We start from the raw sequence: 23,480 nt of genomic DNA, 5'->3' as shown, positions 1-23,480 counted from the left end.
TTTTCTTCCCATTTTATCTTTTAGACTTCGGACCTTATCCTATATTTTCCCAAGTGGCTGATTTGTTTTTGGCTGAACGTCCCGATTGATGTTGATTGGGATGTTTGGTCTGAAAAAAGGGATGAACAGTCACTTCGGACAATAGAGAATGTATCCCCTTAGTCATACTAATTTGCTTTATATTGCAGTACGCATATTTTGGGGGAAATATTAATGCCTTCCGCCCAAAAAATCAGGAAACTTTACAATTTCAATCACATATGCGGGACATAACATTACGATGTTGGGAACGGAGGTCAGTATCACAATCGCTCAATTGTATACAGTAGCTGTCTAGACATGTCAAGAATTTTTTTTCTGGTTTTAGCAAGAAGAAGAATAGAGAAATAAAAAAATAAGGTCTAGAACCGATGTTTGAATTCTTCTGCTTTTTGGTTTTCATGATCTATCACCAAGTTTGGAAAGGGGCAACTGCGTGCACCCAGCATTGGTTCCTATTCCCAGGAGGGGCTGTTGGACTCGTGGATTAGTAGAGCAGATTCGGTAATGTCATTAAAAAGACGAAATGGGATGAACGCAAAGTGATACCATAAGGACCAGGAAAGGAGTCGCAAAGCACAGGTCAAGTGTCTGTATTATTGAAATAAATAGATTGAGTGGGTCCTTTATGTGATGTAAAGTTCTCTATATCTATAAGGATTGCCGTATAGCTGGCGAGCCAGGGCTTTTCATTTCAAAGGAAACTGTGCATCCCTTTTCCAATGATACATCCCTGAGGCAGTCATATCACCATGCTGATTTGCTGCAGTGATGACTGCAGCGTCTACAGTCTGCCCTCCCCCTCTCCCTGTTCTGCTTACAGCATCAGGCTGTAGCCAGTGCATGTAAGCAGCAGTGATATCCTAACCTATTAATGCTGTGGAATGCTGAAGTGATCATACAGTGCCTGAGAAGAGAGCACCAGCCACCCTCCTGTCCCACAAGATGCAGGCCAGTGCTGATTCCAGCAGGATGGAATGTCTATGGAGCAACTGGAAGTGCCAGGGTATTTTGTATTTGCTTTTATCATGCATGGCTTGAAACAATGGGGACAGGTTGCATGCCTGAACAACATGTACATCCATGTGTGTAATGCACCTGTGGTTGGGGAAGGGGGGGTTGGGGGGGTTCCATGCTTTCTCAGTACATTTTTTTTCCTTTTCTTATTTATTTCCAGATCAACTGCGTTGTTTTCTTGCTATGTCAGTTACAGTATAATCCTGTGCTTTGTAAGCTTAGGATATGCAGAGGATTTCCATGCGCACAGCAGCCTGCATCGTCAGCCTATTTTAGATATGTATGTGTGTGTGTGTGTGTGTGTGTGTATGTATATATGTATGTATGTATATATATATATATATATATATATATATATATATATATATACACACACACACATAATTAATATATATATATATACATAATTAATATATATGTATATATATTATCCCTGATGTATAATGCAAGGTGCTTGACTTTAAAATATAACCTGAGATCGAATGCCTTGCTTTGTAACAAGTAGCCCTAAAGGCTTATAATAAAGGGTCTCCCTTTGATGGGGGGGGCACGCCCATTGTAAAATCTATGTGTGCTAGCAACACAAAGAGGGTCCAGCGTGGACACTAACTGTGCTATTGCTGGAAATATGGGGGCATAGGCTGCTATTCTCCATTTCTTAAACACCTTCTGGCTTTAAAAATAATATGTTACAATAAATCCTATTCTATCATGAAATGCTAATGGCAACTAATTGTGCTCAGAGCTTTTAATAATAATCACAATGGTGGTTTGCTGCCGATTTATTGGAATGGAACGGTTCTTATTATTAGCTCTGGGTGTGGCTACACTGGTGCTTCTCTGTGTCTGCTCCACAGCCATATTCTTCAGCATCATATTTTGCCTGTATCCTTTGTTTTGCTAAGAGTGGGAGCCTGGCTCCGCTTCACCATCCATTTATAGAGCAATCGGTGCCACCTGCAGATAAATATCTGCATGATAAAACATGAATGTTGTGTATTACTAATTAAGCTTGTGCAGAAGCTTTCGATATTTTTTTCCCCGAGTATTAAATTAGATCAAGCCTGACCATAAAAAAAGCACACGGTTGAAGACCCACCCGATGTTAGCGATATTTTTAATGAGACTATTGTTTCAGTTTCTGTGCAGCAAAAAATTGCCACGTCTGGTATATTTCCAACGCTTTCATAATTCCGAGCCTGATTCTCCAAGTCCGGGGTTTCCATGGATACAACATCCGCCAGGATCTCAGTCCTGTAGGTGAAGCAAATTAAACATTTACCCTTTACCTGCTGCAGGGGCCTAATGCAAGAGAAAGGAACGCTGTGCCCCTTTTGACACTTGATTAAAAAATATATATCTATAATGGGATAATAGGATTGCCATGGTGGACTTACAGTATTGTTATTTATATATATATATATATATATATATATATATATATATATATATATGTGTGTTTGTGTATATATATATGTGTGTGTGTATATATATATATATATGTGTGTGTGTGTATATATATATATGTGTGTGTGTGTGTCATAGTGATTGTTCACATGTGCATTAAATACGTTCACTGCTGTGAGCCTTATAAATGAATCATTAATATACCTATATCTATTTGTGGATCCATATAATGGTTCCTATATTTTCATATTAATATCTTTATCGTTATGGTCAAAAATATAATTATTCTGACGAATTTTTTTTGATTCTTCGCTATTAACCCCTTCCCTGCCGAGCGGGGCCGAGTCCTATTCCTAATTTTGGAGGCGAAATGGTTCATTTACGTCTGGGTTTTGCCTATTAACCGCTTCAGTCCCAAGCACCCTGCAATAGGTTTTGGACCCATCATGCTCTTATAAGTATTATGGTCTCGCCGGCAGGACAATGGTTTAAGGATCTCTGCTCGCAAAAAAATACATCAAGTTAATGTATCCAATAGGAAACTGTATTGTATTGATACGGTGGCTTTCAAAAGGGGATTTCATTTTTTGCTCGGGGCATTGTGGTTTGTAAATGGAGGTGCACAGGCTTTTCAGGATGTGTCAAGCAATCAAAGGTTAAAATAATATTTTAATAGCCATTGATGTTTTTTTATTATTTTTAAAAGCTCATGTAGGAGCAGGGGGGCTCAACCCCAGTCCTCAAGACCCCCCAACGGGTCAGGTTTTAAGGCTTCAGCACAGGTGACTCAATCAGTCCCAGCTTCAGCACAGGTGGTTCAATCAGTGGCTCAGTCTTTAACTGAGCCACTGATTGAGCCAGCTGTGCTGAAGCAGGGATATCCTTAAAACGTGACCTGTTTGGGGGAGTCTTGAGGACTGTAGCTGAGTCCCCTTGTGCTAGAGTAAGATTACCAACTCCACATAGAGGCTATTTGTTTGTTTGACAGTTAAAATAATTAAATATGGGATCAGGATGGAAAGAGAAAGTAAAGACACTTTAGAAAACTTCATACAAAATACTCTTTGTCTTTGGCTCTGTGATGGTCAGAGATATGGAGATATTATCAATTGGTTTGAAACATTTGACGTCAGCGCCCTATGTGACATGTCCTGCCGCGCCCCTTGTGATGTTACCGCCCTGGGTGACATCCTCGCCTCGCATGATTCACTACCCCGACCAGTGTGACATCCCCGCCGCACCCTGTGTGACATCCCTACCGCGCCCTCTGTGACATCCCTGCTCCGCCCTGTGTGACGTCCCCACCCTGACCAGTGTGACATCCCTGCCGCGCCCTGTGTGACAGCCCCGCCCTGTGTGACAGCCCCGCCCTGTGTGACGTCCCCGCCCGGTGTGACGTCCCCACCCTGTGTGACTCACTGCCGCGCCCTATGTGACACTATCCCCACCCGCCCCGTGCTGTGTGACATCCCCGTCGCGCTGTGTGACATCCCTCCCCATGCTGTGTGACGCCCCGCCCTGTGTGACATCCCTGCCATGCCGGGTGTGACATCCCCACCACGCCTTGTGTGACATCCCCGCCGCGCCCTGTGTGACATCCCCGCCGCGCCCTGTGTGACGACATCCTCGCCACGCCCCGTGTGACATCCCCGCCGCGCCCTGTGTTATATCCCTGTTTAATAACAGTGAATGTACTGGATGTTAAATCTGACATAATAAAGAGAGCCTGAAACGAAATAGGAAAAAACCTGTATTTCCCTTATTGTGGGCAGGTATAATGAGAGCGTTTAAACCGGCTGATACTGAGTGTGGAAGAGCAGCAGCCGTGGCAGAAATATCTTACTCAAATATTTTAATTGGAGTGAAATGGAACATTGAGGAAGGGGGAAGAGGGAGAATTTTGGGTGATCAATGTGTTAATGCAGAATTGCTGCTAAGAGTCGGCACCACATTGTTTCGTTAATAAATGTGCTACAATATTTGTCCCAAAAGTGAACCAGTTTTGTTTAGACCCATAGACTCCTTTGTCATTGTTTCTGGATGGAACTAAATCGCATTAGTCTGCAAGAAATGAGTCAAAAACAAACCTTCTGGCCAAGCTTTAGCGCTGGTAGAGTCTGTGTTCAGAAGTGAGAGTTAGACATTGCGTATAAACATGTTGAGGTTTTGTTTCTGTCATATTCGGCACAGACACCCCGTTCCAGTACAGTATAAAGCCCAATAAAGAACCTCGTGGGTCCACACCACAATGTGTGAGCGGAGGGAAGGAAGATTTCTTACCCCAAGGCCTTTATTCAACATGTGAAGGTTAACTATTGTCATCAGTAGAGCGAGGCGTAGTAACCATTATTTATGTAGGTTTTGGGTTCATTTATGAGGAATAAAATACACATTTTATAAAAAAAAAAAATCAGTGAGCAGGAAAACTAGAGCGGAGAAAACAGACGCCGCATTTTGAAGAAATCTTCAAAAAATTTACATGTAGGGGAAACTGCTCCTTCAGTAGAACAGTTTGGGTACAACGCCTCATAAAATAGAAAATGTAACACAACAGGGGATATGATCACTATATACAAATATATTCGGGGATAATACAAGGACCTTTCAAAAGACCTATTCATCCCAAGTGCAGTACAAAGGATACAATATTTGGAGTCAGGAAGGAATTTATTTTCCCCTTATGAGATATCATTGGATTATATTTCACTGGGGTTTTTTTGTTTGCTTCCTCTGGATCGATATAATTTAAGTACGGATATAGGATAAAGTATCTGTCGTTTAAATCTAGCATACTGTACGTTGAACTTGATGGACGTTTGTCTTGTTTCAACCTCATCTACTATGTAACTTTGTAACTGTAACACGTTGTAACTATGTAGCTATGTAACGGTAACTTTGTAACTATGCAACTGTAACACTTTGTAATTATGTAGCTATGTAACAGTAACACTTTGTAACTGTGTAACTGTGTAACTATGTAACAGGGTGTTGAAATGCCAAAGAATACTGTAGATTGAACTTGATGGATGTATGTTTTGTTTCAACCTCATCTACTATGTAACTATGTAACTGTAACACTTTGTAACTATGTAGCTATGTAACGATAACACTTTGTAACTATGTAACAGGGTGTTGAAATGCCAAAAAATACAGCAATTAAAAAAAAAAAAGAATAGTTAGGTGTAAAGAAAACGGACACTTTCTCCCGCCGGTCAAAAGTATCTCCTTTGATAGAAAGAGCAATGTCCATTATTTAAAATGCGTCCTATTTTAGAGGCTCGCTTAAATTAAGTGTCAAGCCAGTGAATACAGGTTTCATTCCAGTTACGTCTCTGAATGATTCATTATTTCTAACAACAATGCAGCATCTCTCTGGAAATATTTGATACATTCGGTATTGATGACCAAGGGGCCAATTTACAGTTGGCTAATGAAAGTACAGTTGTAGCGATACTCATTGCGCGGGGGCTTAATGCCACTTTGCGCCACATAAGAATAAAAAATAAAAAAAGATCCCCATTTTGAATGAGCCAAAAATAGGCACAAAACATTGTATGGGGTTCATTAATCCAGGGGTGCTCAACTCCAGCCCTCAAGCCCCCCCCCCAACAGGTCAGGTTTCAGGATATCCCAGCTTCAGCACCGGTGGCTGAATCAGAGGCTCAGTCGAAGACCTGTGCTGAAGCAGGGATATCCTGAAAACCTGACTTGGGGAGGGGGGTTGCGGACTGGAGTTGAGAAACCCCATACTTAACTAATGTTACTATAAGTCCCCGTGTTAATGTTAACAGACGTTAGTGGACGTGCACTGTTAGGGGATCTCCGTTTTGCATCTCATTATTGCTAATGGCCATTATAGTCACCACAATGCTACTGGAGAAAGTATGAGTTCATGTTGCATTAGCAGCCATTGAAGATGTGCGGTAAGACTGAACGTGTCGATAAGTCACTAAACGGCGCTTGGCGGATCTGGCCTTAAACTGTTCCACAAAACACACAAACACGTTTCTGTGACTGAGGCTGAGGCCATGCTGCCGCAGACATTCCCTTAAAGCACTGATCGCACCCATAGACCGCGCGGGCGACAGCAGAAGGGGGCGCGCGTTGCGCAAGGAATCAATTGAAACTGATTTCTCGGCGCGACAGGCAGGTCACATGAGCGGTTTGCCCAATGAGGGCGAACCAGCTCTGTGACGTTACTGACACGCCCCTAGAGAAGCCCCCCGACGGCGCGTTTAGCATGTCCGAAAAACGCACCCGCGGGTGACGTCACGGCCTGTGCGAGCGATTGCGCATGGACTCAGCCTTATGCATTTAATTTATGAGCAAGTGTATCGCAACCAAAGAATAAACATTTGTCATCATATTCATTCTGCTTTCTGCATGATACAGAAAGGTATCCATTGCAGGGGCGAAGCTATAGCCCGGTGGCCCGCACTCATGGGGGGGCTTGCTCTCTCCCCCGCCCTTGTAGAGACAGGCGGGGGGAGATGGTATGCGGCGGCCGGTAGAGGAATCAGTAAGGCAGGGGAGGAGCGCCCTCTAGCAGTCTGATCCGGAAGTGTTTCTAACTTCAGGTGTCTGCGGCCACAGCTCCTCTGCCGACTACTCCTCTGATCATCTCCTCCCGCCAAAGGTAGGCATGGGAGAGAGAGCTGAGAGAGAGCTGAGGGGGAGAGCAGAGAGAGAGCTGAGGGGGAGAGAGCTGAGGGGGAGAGAGAGCTGAGAGAGAGCTGAGGGGGAGAGAGCGAGAGAGAGAGCTGAGGGGGAGAGCAGAGAGAGAGCTGAGGGGGAGAGAGCAGAGAGAGAGCTGAGGGGGAGAGAGCAGAGAGAGAGCTGAGGGGGAGAGAGCAGAGAGAGAGAGCTGAGGGGGAGAGAGCAGAGAGAGAGCTGAGGGGGAGAGAGCAGAGAGAGAGCTGAGGGGGAGAGAGAGAGAGAGAGCTGAAGGGAAGAGAGCAGAGAGAGAGAGCAGAGAGAGAGAGCTGAGGGGGAGAGAGCAGAGAGAGCTGAGGGGGAGAGAGCAGAGAGAGCTGAGGGGGAGAGAGCGAGAGAGAGAGCTGAGGGGGAGAGAGCTGAGGGGGAGAGCTGAGGGGGAGAGAGCAGAGAGAGCTGAGGGGGAGAGAGCAGAGAGAGAGCTGAGGGGGAGAGAGCAGAGAGAGAGCTGAGGGGGAGAGCAGAGAGAGAGCTGAGGGGGAGAGAGCAGAGAGAGCTGAGGGGGAGAGAGAGCTGAGAGAGAGCTGAGGGGGAGAGAGCAGAGAGAGAGCTGAGGGGGAGAGAGCAGAGAGAGAGCTGAGGGGGAGAGCAGAGAGAGAGCTGAGGGGGAGAGAGCAGAGAGAGAGAGCTGAGGGGGAGAGAGCAGAGAGAGAGAGCTGAGGGGGAGAGAGCAGAGAGAGCTGAGGGGGAGAGCGAGAGAGAGAGCTGAGGGGGAGAGAGCTGAGGGGGAGAGCTGAGGGGGAGAGAGCAGAGAGAGCTGAGGGGGAGAGAGCAGAGAGAGAGCTGAGGGGGAGAGAGCAGAGAGAGAGCTGAGGGGGAGAGCAGAGAGAGAGCTGAGGGGGAGAGAGCAGAGAGAGCTGAGGGGGAGAGAGAGCAGAGAGAGAGCTGAGGGGGAGAGAGCAGAGAGAGCTGAGGGGGAGAGAGAGCTGAGAGAGAGCTGAGGGGGAGAGAGCAGAGAGAGAGCTGAGGGGGAGAGAGCAGAGAGAGAGCTGAGGGGGAGAGCAGAGAGAGAGCTGAGGGGGAGAGAGCAGAGAGAGAGAGCTGAGGGGGAGAGAGCAGAGAGAGAGAGCTGAGGGGGAGAGAGCAGAGAGAGCTGAGGGGGAGAGCGAGAGAGAGAGCTGAGGGGGAGAGAGCTGAGGGGGAGAGAGCAGAGAGAGCTGAGGGGGAGAGAGCAGAGAAAGAGCTGAGGGGGAGAGAGCAGAGAGAGAGCTGAGGGGGAGAGCAGAGAGAGAGCTGAGGGGGAGAGAGCAGAGAGAGCTGAGGGGGAGAGAGAGCAGAGAGAGAGCTGAGGGGGAGAGAGCAGAGAGAGAGCTGAGGGGGAGAGAGCAGAGAGAGAGCTGAGGGGGAGAGCAGAGAGAGAGCTGAGGGGGAGAGAGCAGAGAGAGCTGAGGGGGAGAGAGCAGAGAGAGAGCTGAGGGGGAGAGAGCACAGAGAGAGAGCTGAGGGGGAGAGAGAGAGCTGAGGGGAAGAGAGCAGAGAGAGAGAGCTGAGGGGGAGAGAGCAGAGAGAGGGAGCTGAGGGGGAGAGAGAGAGAGGGAAGAGAGAGAGAAAGAGAGCTTAGGGGAAGAGAGAGAGCTGAGGGGAAGAGAGAGAGCTGATGGGGGGAGAGCTGGTGAGGATGGGGGAGAGCTGGTGAGGGGAAGCTGATGAGGATGGGGAAGAGCTGGTGAGGGGAAGCTGATGAGGATGGGGGAGAGCTGGTGAGGTGGAGCGGATGGGGATGGGGAGAGCTGATGAGGATGGGGGGAGAGCTGGTGAGGATGGGGGGAGAGCTGGTGAAAGGGAGCGGATGAGGATGGGGGGGAGAGCTGGTGAGGGGGAGCTGATGAGGATGGGGGGGAGAGCTGGTGAGGGGGAGCTGATGAGGATGGGGGAGAGCTGGTGAGGGGGAGCTGATGAGGATGGGGGAGAGCTGGTGAGGGGCAGCTGATGAGGATGGGGGGGAGAGTTGGTGAGGTGGAGCGGATGGGGATGGGGGGAGCTGATGAGGGTGGGGGGAGAGCTGGTGAGGGGGAGCTGATGAGGATGAAGGGAGAGCTGGTGAGGGGGAGCTGATGAGGATGGGGGGGGGAAAGCTGGTGAGGTGGAGCGGATGGGGATGGGGGGAGAGCTGGTGAGGGGGAGCGGATGGGGATGGGGGGAGAGCTGGTGAGGGGGAGCTGATGATTAGATAGAGGATCTGGGAGAGAAAAAAATTAGTCAGTATTATATTAATGTGGCCCTGATTTTTTTTGCCCGAGGGCCCGCGTATGTTTAGCTACGCCACTAATCCATTGTATTTAAAAGTCAGTTTAAAAAAAATATATATATATAAATACTTTATGAACTGCTGAAGAGTCTTTCGTATCTTGTTTTGTTCAATTAATTGTGTTATTGAAATAATTATTTATGGTATTTTTAAAACATCAACAAAGTTTCCGAATGACAGCGTAGTTAAGAAACAATGTATAGTTACATACTGTATATTTTGACTTGCACGGTGGAAGTGGAAGATAAGGTAGAAGTTGCCAAACATGTACATTTATAATCAATGTATATTGGTGTTTGCAGCACTTTGCAGGGTTTACATTTCACACATATCTTTACATGAATAGCAGATAAAAGTAGCGGCCGCACTCCCGTTATAGATAATGTCACGTAAATGTATTGCTCATATAATCAAAATTACAACGTTTCCATCTCTCCCTCTGGGTCTTCCTCAGGGTTAGGGCAATCCCTGTGCGGTGCAAGGGTAATCCCTGTGCGGTGCAAGGGTAATCCCTGTGCGGTGCAAGGGTAATCCCTGTGCGGTGCGAGGGCAATCCCTGTGCGGTGCGAGGGCAATTCCTATGCGGTGCTAGGGTAATCCCTGTGCGGTGCTAGGGCAATCCCTGTGCGGTGATAGGGCAACCCCTGTGCGGTGATAGGGCAATCCCTGTGCGGTGATAGGGCAATCCCTGTGCGGTGATAGGTTAATCCCTGTGCGGTGCGAGGGCAATCCCTGTGCAGTGCTAGGGCAATCCCTGTGCGGTGATAGGGCAATCCCTGTGCGGTGCTAGGGCAATTCCTGTGCGGTGCAAGGGCAATCCCTGTGCGGTGCAAGGGTAATCCCTGTGCGGTGCAAGGGTAATCCCTGTGCGGTGCGAGGGCAATCCCTGTGCGGTGCTAGGGTAATCCCTGTGCGGTGCGAGGGCAATCCCTGTGCGGTGCAAGGGTAATCCCTGTGTGTTGATAGGGCAATCGAGGTGCGAGGGCAATCCCTGTGCGGTGTGAGGGCAATCCCTGTGCAGTGCTAGGGCAATTCCTGTGCGGTGCTAGGGCAATTCCTGTGCGGTGCTAGGGCAATTCCTGTGCGGTGCTAGGGCAATTCCTGTGCGGTGCTAGGGCAATTCCTGTGCGGTGCTAGGGCAATCCCTGTGCGGTGCTAGGGCAATCCCTGTGCGGTGATAGGGCAATCCCTGTGCGGTGATAGGGCAATCCCTGTGCGGTGATAGGGCAATCCCTGTGCGGTGATAGGGCAATTCCTGTGCGGTGATAGGGCAATTCCTGTGCGGTGCTAGGGCAATCCCTGTGCGGTGCTAGGGCAATCCCTGTGCGGTGCTAGGGCAATCCCTGTGTGGTGATAGGGCAATCGAGGTGCGAGGGCAATCCCTGTGCGGTGTGAGGGCAATCCCTGTGCGGTGCTAGGGCAATTCCTGTGCGGTGCTAGGGCAATTCCTGTGCGGTGCTAGGGCAATCCCTGTGCGGTGCTAGGGCAATCCCTGTGCGGTGCAAGGGTAATCCCTGTGCGGTGCGAGGGCAATCCCTGTGCGGTGCGAGGGCAATCCCTATGCGGTGCTAGGGTAATCCCTGTGCGGTGCTAGGGCAATCCCTGTGCGGTGCTAGGGCAATCCCTGTGCGGTGATAGGGCAACCCCTGTGCGGTGATAGGGCAATCCCTGTGCGGTGATAGGGCAATCCCTGTGCGGTGATAGGTTAATCCCTGTGCGGTGCGAGGGCAATCCCTGTGCAGTGCTAGGGCAATCCCTGTGCGGTGATAGGGCAATCCCTGTGCGGTGCTAGGGCAATTCCTGTGCGGTGCAAGGGCAATCCCTGTGCGGTGCAAGGGTAATCCCTGTGCGGTGCAAGGGTAATCCCTGTGCGGTGCGAGGGCAATCCCTGTGCGGTGATAGGGTAATCCCTGTGCGGTGCGAGGGCAATCCCTGTGCGGTGCTAGGGTAATCCCTGTGCGGTGCGAGGGCAATCCCTGTGCGGTGCAAGGGTAATCCCTGTGTGTTGATAGGGCAATCGAGGTGCGAGGGCAATCCCTGTGCGGTGTGAGGGCAATCCCTGTGCAGTGCTAGGGCAATTCCTGTGCGGTGCTAGGGCAATTCCTGTGCGGTGCTAGGGCAATTCCTGTGCGGTGCTAGGGCAATTCCTGTGCGGTGCTAGGGCAATTCCTGTGCGGTGCTAGGGCAATCCCTGTGCGGTGCTAGGGTAATCCCTGTGCGGTGCTAGGGCAATCCCTGTGCGGTGATAGGGCAATCCCTGTGCGGTGATAGGGCAATCCCTGTGTGGTGATAGGGCAATTCCTGTGCGGTGATAGGGCAATTCCTGTGCGGTGCTAGGGCAATCCCTGTGCGGTGCTAGGGCAATCCCTGTGCGGTGCTAGGGCAATCCCTGTGCGGTGCTAGGGCAATCCCTGTGTGGTGATAGGGCAATCGAGGTGCGAGGGCAATCCCTGTGCGGTGTGAGGGCAATCCCTGTGCGGTGCTAGGGCAATTCCTGTGCGGTGCTAGGGCAATTCCTGTGCGGTGCTAGGGCAATCCCTGTGCGGTGCTAGGGCAATCCCTGTGCGGTGCTAGGGCAATCCCTGTGCGGTGCTAGGGCAATCCCTGTGCGGTGCTAGGGCAATTCCTGTGCGGTGGTAGGGCAATCCCTGTGCAGTTATAGGGTGATCCCAGTTACTATTTTCATACCCATACCCCGTGAGCAGTACTCTCACTTTTTTGCACATCTTTCCATGATGGACACATTTGTATTCTCATTGCATTTTGTGGCGTGGTTATGACATGAGCCAAAATCACCATAGGAGTAAACCGGACAGCCAGAAAGAACGGCACAGCAGTTGTAATACCCAGTGTTAATGCTCCCAAACTGATACAGGCGTGCCCCACTAATACTGCAGGTTCGGTTCCAAGACCCTGCCAAAAAGCGAAAATTGCCAAAAAGCAGAACACCGCATGTGTGCGCTCTGCACCAAAAAAAAGAAGCCAATTTCACCTGCAACCTCCCATCCCTCCTCCCTCCTACTGCGGCCCAGAATGCAGCATTCCGGAAGCAAACGGAGGCGAGCCGAGAAGGGATCGGGTGGGGACCAAGGAGGAAAGGGGGAGGGGGTATGAGCGTGCGCGTGTGGAGAGCTCGGGCTGCATGACGCACGTATTGGCGGAACGCCGAGAAGCGGGGCCCTACTGTACTAGACTTCATCCGACGGGTTTCACTGTTGGTATATGTCTTCATGGAACGCTGTATAACACACTGTCACTTTGTCTCACTCTGCAGCTATTGACTTGCTATACTGGCGTGATGTGAAGCAGACCGGGATGGGTTTTGGAAGTGTACTTTTGATGCTCTTCTCTCTGACTCAGTTCAGCGTGGTCAGTGTCATTGCCTACCTGGCACTCGCTGCCCTCTCCGCCACCATCAGCTTCAGAATCTACAAGTCCGTCCTGCAGGCCGTACAGAAAACCGATGAAGGACATCCATTCAAGTGAGTGGCTTCTTACCACGTCGTCTGAACTGTGACCTGCTCTTTAACCTCTCAGTGCTAAAGGGGCAGGCAATGCAGTGTATAGCACAGCATTGCAGCCCCTTTCCGTGCTAAAGGGTTAAACATAGACTATAGATATGTGCCTGTTTCTTTACCTAATAAACTATACATGGACATTTTGTCAGATAGAAACATATCTCACCATTTATATCTGCCTCAAAGAGACAGGCACTTTTGGTGGTATGTAGTCGTTCATTTGAATGGGCCGCAAAGGTTTCTCCGGTGCCAGAAGGTACGTTATGGAATAGCATTGCTCAGTAATTGTGGGCCTGAGGGACTTCCAAGATGTCCTACTTTGTTGATCCTGGACTTAACCACTCAGTTCTAGAGCGGTCTTGCAGTTCTAGAGCGGTCTTGCAGTTCTAGTGAAAAGTATGTTGCTCTTCTCGTTATTTTCCCAGAGGTTACTTGGATATGGAAATCTCTCTGTCTCAGGAACAGATCCAGAAGTATACAGACTGCATTCAGGTGTACACAAACAGCATTGTCAAAGAATTGAGGCGACTCTTCCTCGTACAGGATCTGGTGGATTCACTGAAAGTACGATTGTTTTAAAATCTTGAATTTAAAAACTGTTAAAGGAACTGTGTTTATTTGATAGGATGTGTGTTGGTATTGTGATCGTTGCCGTGTTTAAATCGAAAAAGCCAAGACTGGAATAATACTCAAATGTATACATCCTGCATCTACTCTTTACACAGCACATCTTAAGATGCACTACCAAAAATTCCACCTAAACACAGAGAAATGTTTTGTATACTTTCTAATGCTAGTTCTTATATGGAAAATAGCTGAAGCGCTCAAATGCAGGTATATCTCAAAATGATAATAAGCCAGACCACTGTACCAGGGTACTAACAATTGATATAGTACCTATTGTGTCATATAATGGGTACTATCCTCCTGAAGACAGGTGGTGTGTGGTGCAACCCACTCACCATCAGTCTCATTGGCAGGTTCCCCTAAAAAATATGCAAATACTCACATCCTGGTAGGGCAGGCAGGCAGGCTGTGCAGCTACTCAATGCAATACAGGGAAAAGGGAGACCAAAAAGCGCACCAGCACAAACGGAGCAGGAAGAAAACCAGAACAAAAAAATGATTAAAAGGGCACTTTAATGTGGCAAAAGACCCATCCAATGCATTTCGAACGTCGCAGCGTTCTTTTTCAAGGAAAAATGCATTGGATGGGTCTTTTGCCACATTAAAGTGCCCTTTTAATCATTTTCTTGTTCTGGTTTTCTTCCTGCTCCGTTTGTGCTGGTGCGCTTTTTGGTCTCCCTTTTCCCTGTAATGCTAGTTCTTAGTCTACATCAGGGGTGTGCAAACTTTTCAGTCTGCGCCCCCCCTCCCTTACCTGTTCTCCAGCGTCATCTGACATCACAACGTCATGTGACTGCGGCATCATTTTGTCTGCATTATGGTGAAAAATGTGTCTCGTGATAAAAGTTTTGAATTAAATAGAAACAGCCGTGTTAGTCCAGTTGCGAGTAAATGAGGACTTGAGTATTAGATGATACAGTTCAACCCCGTTATAACGCGATCTGTTACAACGCGAATCCGCTTTTAACGCGATGCAAGCGTGGCTCCCAATTTTCGGATTTATGAATACTTTACAACACGATTATTGGTGTCAAATACTTTATAGTACAATGCATACAATTGTACATTATTTCCAACACGATTCGCTTATAACGCGATGTGATTCTTTGGACCCCAAACAAAGCGTTATAAGGGGGTTGAGCTATACTTTTGTTTATTGGGACTAACAACTGATATTAGAAGACAAGTTTTTGAGCGTTCTCTGTCTTCCTCAGGTGAGGCAATTGCTTGTCTTATAATATCAATTGTTAGTCCAAATAAAAAAGGTACCACTTAATAGTGATGTACTCCTAAAAAGGTTTGCAAACGCGTTTGGGTAGAGTGCCACTATTGTATAAACCTCTCACACACTTTTCTCCAAGACACTTTGGAAATGATATCTGTTTGCTGCAGGTCTCTGGCATAAAAAGGGTTAACAAAAAAAAAAGGAAGATGTGTATGTTGTTATCAAAGTCATCTCTACACACCAATAAAATAAATGTTTTGACCAATAAATGTTAAAATGTGTCTCTCAAAGAAGCCTGGATCACTCTCCCCTGTTATACCCCGTGCTTTGTGTATTTATACAAAGTAAGGTTACATCATGTTATTTTCTATGTTTGGCTGTCCCATGTTCCATGTCCCATGTCACACATATATGTATGTTCAATTCATTTGCATGTAGTGATATATTAAAGCAGCAATCTCTGCTGTTTTTGTGGTCTCCCCCTTTCACCGGTATCTTGGGAATGGGGGTCCCCAGGGCTGAACCACTATTTTCTGCTCTGGTGACCCCATGATTCCACATTCCGTAAAAAAAAAAACGGTGGGTGTGAGGGGGGGAAAAAACCCCTGACTTTTTGGTTTTAAAGCAGTGGTGCTTAAACTCCTTCCCCCAGGGCCACCATCAGGTCAGGTTTTAAGGATGTCCCTGTTTGAGCCCAGGTGGTTCAAGCAGCTGCTCCGACATTTTATTGAGCTAACTGTGCTGAAGCAGGGATATCCTTAAACCGTGGCCTGTTGGTGGCAGTTGAGGACGGAATGTGAGCGCCACTGCTTTAAAGCCTATGCAGCTTGTATAATTGGCCAATCTAACAGAAGTGCACGAATATTTGGGTAATTGGTGGTACCCACAGATAATATTCCGAGTCAGCATATAAATCCTGGCACTGAAATTCCTAACATCCTCCTGTATTCCTAACAATCTGTGATGTTACAAGGCGTGTGTCCTGCAATGACCAGGGTTGTCACCGCCTACTGAAGGCTGACCTGGAGATAACATTTTTACATTGAGCTCTTACCTCCCTTGCGGCGGCGTCTCTCGGCATCCTCTGACATCCTCCCGGCATCTCCCCCCCCCCCCTGCAACTGCTGTCAATGTCGCTGCATTGCCATGACAACGGGATGCCTTATGGCGCCAATGCGTCACGTGACGGCACCATGTCATGGCAGTGCAGCGTAGTGACACGTTGTCGTGGCAACGGGCGTCATGGGTGGGAGATGCCGGGAGGACGCCGCGGCAGGCCACCACCCGGAGTTTTACAAGGTAAACCCGTAGCCCGGAGATACGTGGCCAAAACCGTTGTCACCGGTGGTGGTGGGAACCCTGGCAATGACACGTGTGATCTTCAAAACAGGGTTTGATTGACCTACTTAACGACGTTGAACCACTTTAATGGCTTGCTAACATTTTCACTGCAACAGGTCCCTCTTAAACTGAATATAACGCACTCCAATAGCGAAGTGTTTACGTGCATAATGGTTTTGTTAAATGCCTACGAGTTGAACGACATGACGTTTTATACCACAAATTGCTCTCATCACATCAAGATCTTCTTATGTCCCCTTGTTTGTTTCAGTTTGCGGTACTGATGTGGCTGCTGACCTATGTCGGAGCTCTCTTCAATGGACTGACACTTCTCATCATGGGTAAAATACTTCAAAAAATGATCATTTCAGTGTTTTTAAAAAATGGAACACTAGTACATATACATCTGAAATGGATGGGGGGTGTATGTATTAACGAATAGAAAAGTGTGTGTTGACGCGCTGCTCCATCTTTGGGAGCAGGGCTGCAGCATGTGTGAGAATGGATTCTTACATCTGATGCAGAATTTTAGACTTACACCTCTTCAGATCTGGCGGTTTTTTGGGGGCAAATTAAAGGGAAAAATAATGACTCAGGCGCAGAATGCATGTAGGTATATCTTTATTTATATAGTGCCATTAATGTACATAGCGCTTCACATCAGTAATACACGTGACATAATATAAAATAATAAATAACAAGTAGTGGGAATAAGCGCTTCAGACATACAAGTAACATTAGGGAAAGGAGTCCCTGCCCCGAAGAGCTTACAATCTAAGTGATGCATCTCATTATAATCTGTGCCCCATGTAACTCCTACTGACACCCCCAAGGTGCACACTGGGACAGACGCAGAATGTGATGCATCTCATTATAATCTGTGCCCCATGTAACTCCACCCCAGCCCCCCAACTCCTCCTACTGACTCTCCCCAGGTGCAAGATAAAGCAGATGGGGCAAAGTTGGAGCAAAATACAATGATACATAAAGACAGGTTGAAAATTCACTGGTTTTATGCCAAACTTGACGTGATACAAAGGCCCATACAGTATGTGAGTTACTAAATGTTGTAAATACCAATGTTTTTAGTTAAAAAAATCATGGAGCACTTTTTACTCACACAGGACTGATTTTTAGAGTTTATTGTGTGAAGTGTTTGGATAATGCTGAATTACATCCCAGTATTGTTGCAATTGTTTTGGAACATTACAGTCTGTTATTGAAACAACAATACTTGTTAATATATCTGCCCATATTTACTAAGCAGTGCTTCGCCATGAGATCGTCTGGTGCAGAAAGACATCTTACTGCAAACTGTAGTGGTCGGTGTCTCATGGGAGAACGAGCGGCTCAGTGAGTAAAGACACTGACTCTGGCACTCAGTTTGAAACAGGGGAGCCTGCTTCAATTCCCTGTGTCTGCTCCTTGTGACCTTGGGCAGGTACCTTTATCTCCCTGTGTCTCAGACACCAAAAACATAGATTGTAAGCTCTAAGGGGCAGGGACTGTGTCTGCAAAATGTCTCTGTAAAGCGCTACGTAAAACTAGCAGCCTTATACAAGAACATGCTATTATTATTATTATGGCAGGGGTGCTCAACTCCAGTCCTCAACACCCCCAACAGGTCAGGTTTTATGGATCCAACTGAGCCACCTGTGCTGTGTTGGAGTCACACAGGCTCAGGAACCCATTATATTGCCTGGGATCCGCCATTTATATATATTTTTTGTGAGCCCCTTGGAGACACCTCCCGAACCCCTAGAGCTTTGCGAACCCCCTGTTGGGAACCCCGTGATCTAGACGACTGTGCACACACACTGGGAGTACAGGGCGTGCACGCCAGTGGTCCGGTTTCCTCACATTTACTGTAAATAATGGGAAAAAATAAACGGAGACCAGCATAGATTCTTTACATAGACAGCAACCAATATGGGCAGTATTTGAATACATGTTGTAGAGAGGCCCGCAATACATCATTGTGCTGGATCTTTAAATTCACACGTAATGTTGCTTATGTTATTTTTCTCCAGCCGTGGTGTCCATGTTCTCTCTCCCGGCTGTATATGACAAGTATCAGGTAAGCAATAAATGTGTCTTGGGCAGCGAGTTTTTGATTATAACCAACATTGCACAAGAAAAAAAAAAATAACGGTATAATTGTACTTTTCTAGGCACAGATCGACCAGTATTTGGGACTTGTGCGGACCAATATGAACACCATTGTGGCAAAGTAGGTGGACACATATAGCTTGGCAGAAGTGTAAGAACTGAAAGAAAGCAATACCTTGAATAAGAATGAAAGAAAAGAAAGGATGGCATTGTTCTAGGCGTTACATGATTTTTCTACGGTCTAGCCCCAGCACAGGGACGGGTTTAGAACAACGGCTCTCTACAGTGGTGGATTTAAAATCTGCCACCCACGGGCACTTGCCTGGTGCTGCCCTCCTCCTCCAGCGTCATTTCACGCTGTGCGTCCCATTGCATGGCAACTCAATGTGGGTGCCGTCATGTTGCTGCGCGCGCGTTTGGCGCTTGCCTGCTCCGCATGCGCACGAGCGGTTGGTAAGTGCCAATCGCATGTGCTGCCCACAAATTTGCTGCCCTGTCGGCCCTAATGGAAAATCCACCAGTGGCTCTCAACCTTCTCCACCTGACACCCAAGCCAGGCTCATCACACAATCACATTTAATATAACGTGCGCTTGGAAGGTTATTCCAAAAATTCCTGGCTCGCTCGGGTGTCCCAAGAAGGGTGTTGAGAAGCACTGATCTAGAAGAATCCTACATCCAGCTCTTTTTGATAACCTGATGTGCTGTTAAAATTGCAATTCTGCTTCATTTCCAGGATCCAGGCTAAAATCCCAGGAGCTAAACAGAAGGAATAAACTGATCCTCAAGAAACTTTGCTGTTGGTAAATTATGTGGAGTCTACTGTGGAAACAACCGTGTTCCTACACTTCAGATATATCACACCATTCTTATTTTCGACACCATGTTCGTAGAAACGTCCAAATACCGAAGCCGCTCGTTCAAAGCTGCTTCTGTGCTATTAGAATACTTGCAATCAGCTGTGTCAAGCACGGAAGTATAGTGAAGAGAAACAAAAGTGTTCTAGATGTGTATTTTTTTTGTGTTGCTTAAAAAGTGCATGATGTTGGAAGCCTAAGTAACATTAATCGCCTTTTTATTTATTTTTTGTGTTTTTCTGCTCCTCATGGCAGTGCTTTTATAACTTTTATGTGATGTGTGGCTAGGGCTTCATGCTTGAAGCACTGACACAATTAGTACATGGTTGCTTCAATGTCGCTGGGCCGCTGGTTGGATTCATCTCAATTACAAATATATATATATACATATATATGTAGAGCTGTAGACTAATGTTTTTTCGTGTTTTCCAGCACAAAAAGTGAAAACCGTGTACGGTACTTCTATCCGTTTTGTATGAATAAACATTCAGTACTCTTGTTGTAAGGGGATGGAGACGCTGATATACATGTATGGTATCTAGAGCGTGCCAGCTTGTTCAATTTATTACAATTTGTATTACATTCTCTGTAGTTCCAAGTGAACTTCTGGACTCTGAATATTTGCACTTATTATGTACTTGACACTGAATGCATAAATAAATGTTACTAAATGTTCTCCTTTTGTTGCGCTTGCAAACTTATACTATAAAACATCTTAGCGTCATTTTAAGCTTCATCAGTTTGAAACAAGTATCGATTACTTGAAATTGTAGACCCTGCAAAGAGTGGTACAGACAGACAAAGAATGTACTGTATCGTTCTGCTGGCAGTTTCATCGCCTCACTTATTTCAGTGCAAATGGGAATAAAAAGAAACTATTGCCCTTGTGTTGTGTTTTCCATGTGCTAATTAGTCATGTTCACTTTCTTGACACAGTAAACCCTAATTTTGAGTTTAGTAACAGGTAACACACGTGTGGAGTGGTTCTTTCAAAGGTCTAAATATCTTAGTTGTCATTGAACAGCTAAGGCTGCGCTTATAGTGCCGGCGACAGCAACGCGACGTTGCGCCAAAACAAATGTATGGATGCCGTCGCGTGCGCTTATAGTAAGTGCGACGCGACGGCTTGGTCGCGATCGCTGGAAGTCATTTCAATTTGATTTTTCCAGCGACCGCAGCGTGACGTCAGCATCGTCGTCGCTGTCGCTATAAGCGCGGCCTAAGTGTGACACTTTGCTGTTCGAACTCTGCCACTGTAGGAACAATAATGGCATTCATAATACATCAGCAATCACAGCAAGATGTAGGTAGTAGAAAACACAAGCGCAGAAGGCAAACACCTTAGATATGACAAGTTTTAATAACAGTTTATGACTAAAATATAGAGCAAACAGTAATAAATTGCACTTGGTGATGACGGTGTAAAAATATAGCTTATCTGGATAAGAGTCTTGCTGTTGATCTTAAATTGCCGTGTATTCTGCTCGCTTTGGTGGTTCCCCTAGTACAGGGTCTCTCAAAGAAGAAGAGCCGCAACACATTCATGAATATTACACCCCCACAAACACATACATATACTGTCCCACACCGGGCTCTGTGACGTCGGCTCATGCCGGAAGTTGCAACAGCCCTGTGTGGGACAGTACAGGAGAGGCAGGCAAGCATCTGGAAGATGTTGAGATTTTACAATGGGCGGTAACAGTAATAAGTAGTAAATCTCCGAGTTGTTAAAGTTTTATTTCGTCACTATAAAGTGTTATTTTGTGGCACATATCTCGGATAATGTGGCATCGTAAAGAATTAAGAGCACGCATTTTTTTTCATGATTACTTTCTGTTAATGTTGTGTTAACGTAATCATTCAAATGCTTCTCCCTGCACACAATACAAACACAACTACTGTATATGACAAAGCTAAGATGCAGTTACACTTTGCGTATTGTAAAGAACTCTGCCATGTAAGAACCCATCTCTCTTTCCAGCATTAATGTCACAATGTAATAAGGTATCTATATATGCCTGACAATTAGACCCCGAAGCCTAACTAATAGTGCTAGAACAATTAACATAGAACATACACCACATACAGTTTTATTTTAATAGGGAAGCATTTTAAAGGTCAATTGATCAGGGCTGTGTACTCATCTAATTAATTCATATATATAAAACATATACATATTAGCTTATATACCCGGCGTTGCCCGGGATTTCATGTTCACGTGTACTGACCCACTCGTGACGCAGGATGGAGCTGCCAGGACTTCAAACCCGCACGGGTAAGTAATGTGTGTGTGTATTGCTGCTCCTCCTGCCCGCGCGGTGCCCCCCCTCCAATCCCCGTGGCTGGCTGCCCGCGGGGGGTGTTCCTTCCCCCCCTCCCCCCTGTTGCTGGCTGCCGTGTTCCTTCCTCCCCCCCACCCCCCAGTCCGCCCTGCAGTCAGCCAATGGGAGAGCGCTGGACGGCGGCCAATGAGAGTGCGTGTTGCCACAAACCCACAAAATAGATAGATATACACACATATATATTCAAATTTAAATTTGCCGCTCACAAGCGGTTCCCCCAATGAGGGCGAACCAGCTCCGTGACGTCGTGGGCGCGCCCCAAGGCGAGCGTGTGCCTAACCAGCCACGAATCGCCTGGCCGAGCAGGGTGCAGCGCACGAGCGCCCGCTCCCTGCCTGGCCGCAGCCTTATTCTCTATACGCTGAAGCCAAATCCCTTATTGCCTTGAATGGCGGTTTATGCCGCATCCAGAATACAGTGCGAAGACCACCACATTTTATTCCTATTCTGTATGTGCTATCAAACAGTTTCTCGCTACATTTGCTTTGTATTATTAGGTGTTATGTGTTCTATTTGTCCCCCGTGATGAACAATATACCAGGGAACTCGCCTAAAATATAACCTGAGTTTCCAAACATTACTAAAGTTTAGTTCGACTTCTGACAGCATCAGAACTCTCAGCGGCCTCACTGCTTTTTTTTTAATGATACTTGAATTTCCCACCCTCGGTTCCATGACAGTGAATAACTCCGCGGCCAGGCTCGTTCAGCTGTGCCCTCGTAATGCAAAAAGTGCCAACCTCCAAGGACCGAAATCAAGGAGATTTGGGGTTCCTAGAGCACCAAACTGTACTTTACTGGAAAAGTGCTTTGTATCATGAGACTCTTTTGAAGACTATGAGACACTGATGCTACAAATCAATGAGAGGGACTGAAAATCAGTGACAGTTGACAAGATGTTACTGTACTATAACCCAGCGGTGCACGGGGGGGTGGAGGGGGGGGGGTTGCAGAGGTCCAGTGCTCTTCCCCCAGGCATTGAAATTAAATGCCGGGGGATCGCGTGAGGCCCCTGCAACAAAAAAAACTTGGGGAAGTAATATATGCTAAGAAGAATTAATATAACAAATTGTGAATAAGTTAATAGCTCTTGAATAGATAGATCAGCTAGCGCTCGTGCCTTATAGTACAGAAATAATTTTTTACACTGTCATAGAATAAAAACACATTTAGATACCATGTACATGTATACAGAGTCCAGTCCAATTCAGAAATGGGTAGTGCAGCTCCTTCAAGTTGGATCCAACCCTCGGGTCCAAAAACTTACCTGGAATCAGACGCGGCGGCGGTCAGGTGTCAAATAATGCCTTGGGACACGTGACCCGACGCCGCGTGACCCCGGAGCGTCATTTGACGCAGTGGTAAAGGTAGGAGGGGGGGGTCGCAAACTCCGGAGCAGGCAGGAAGGGGGGCGCAGCCGTAAAAGTTTGCGCTCCCCTGCTATAACCCATAGCTTTGCAATACGTTGCAGGCCCATGGCGGTATTGAGTCACAGCTTCTAACTACTGAATGTGATGAAAATGAGTCAACAATCTCACAATAAGTTTGCCTTAAATCAGGGGCTCTCAAGACCCACCAACAGGTCAGGTTTTCGGGATATCCCTGCTTCAGCACAGGTGGCTCAATCGATGGCTCAGTCAAAGACTTCGTCACCTGTGCTGAAGCAGGGATATCCATAAGGCTGAGTCCCCGCTGGCGCTGAGCGGGCGGCGCCTGCGGCAGTTACTTACATATATAGATATATGTAAGTTCCCGCGGGCACACACGCTCAACCGCGCTCGGGTAAACAAAAAAACTATACTTACCTGTGCGCTCAACCAGACGCAATGCCCCCCTTCTCCCCCGCGCGCGCGTACAAGCAGGACTCAGCCTAAAACCTGACCTGTTGGTGGCCCTTGAGGACTCGGTTTGAGACCCCTGCTCTAGAATGTATGAAAGAAAATAAATCCCACTGACAGCCGCAGTATAGAAGTGTTTTCTGTAACACGTTTAGCGCATTTTCTTTTTGCAACACAATTGCACCAGTTTTGCCTTGACGT

The 23,480-nt window shown here is 47.1% G+C and overlaps 1 protein-coding gene across 2 annotated transcripts in view; it reads left to right on the top strand.

The window, feature by feature from the left end:
* RTN1 (reticulon 1) overlaps positions 1–19,987 on the top strand; it is a 117,074-nt gene extending 97,087 nt beyond the window's left edge. Inside the window, exons 1-7 of one of the 2 annotated variants that reach the window (XM_075614811.1) lie at positions 833–1,045; positions 12,699–12,906; positions 13,368–13,506; positions 16,407–16,476; positions 18,166–18,212; positions 18,307–18,365; positions 18,980–19,987. In XM_075614811.1, coding sequence (XP_075470926.1) covers positions 985–1,045; positions 12,699–12,906; positions 13,368–13,506; positions 16,407–16,476; positions 18,166–18,212; positions 18,307–18,365; positions 18,980–19,019 — 624 coding nt within the window. In that variant the 5' untranslated portion in view covers positions 833–984 and the 3' untranslated portion in view covers positions 19,020–19,987. Of the gene's footprint in view, positions 1–832; positions 1,046–12,698; positions 12,907–13,367; positions 13,507–16,406; positions 16,477–18,165; positions 18,213–18,306; positions 18,366–18,979 lie in introns of those variants that run through there. The other variant, XM_075614810.1, reaches the window with a different exon arrangement.
* Positions 19,988–23,480: the final 3,493 nt, after the last annotated feature.

Source organism: Ascaphus truei, chromosome 9, assembly GCF_040206685.1.
Source record: "Ascaphus truei isolate aAscTru1 chromosome 9, aAscTru1.hap1, whole genome shotgun sequence".
NCBI lineage: Eukaryota > Metazoa > Chordata > Amphibia > Anura > Ascaphidae > Ascaphus > Ascaphus truei.
The sequence above is the reverse complement of the archived record's forward strand: the minus strand, read 5'-3'. Positions and strand labels throughout refer to the sequence as shown.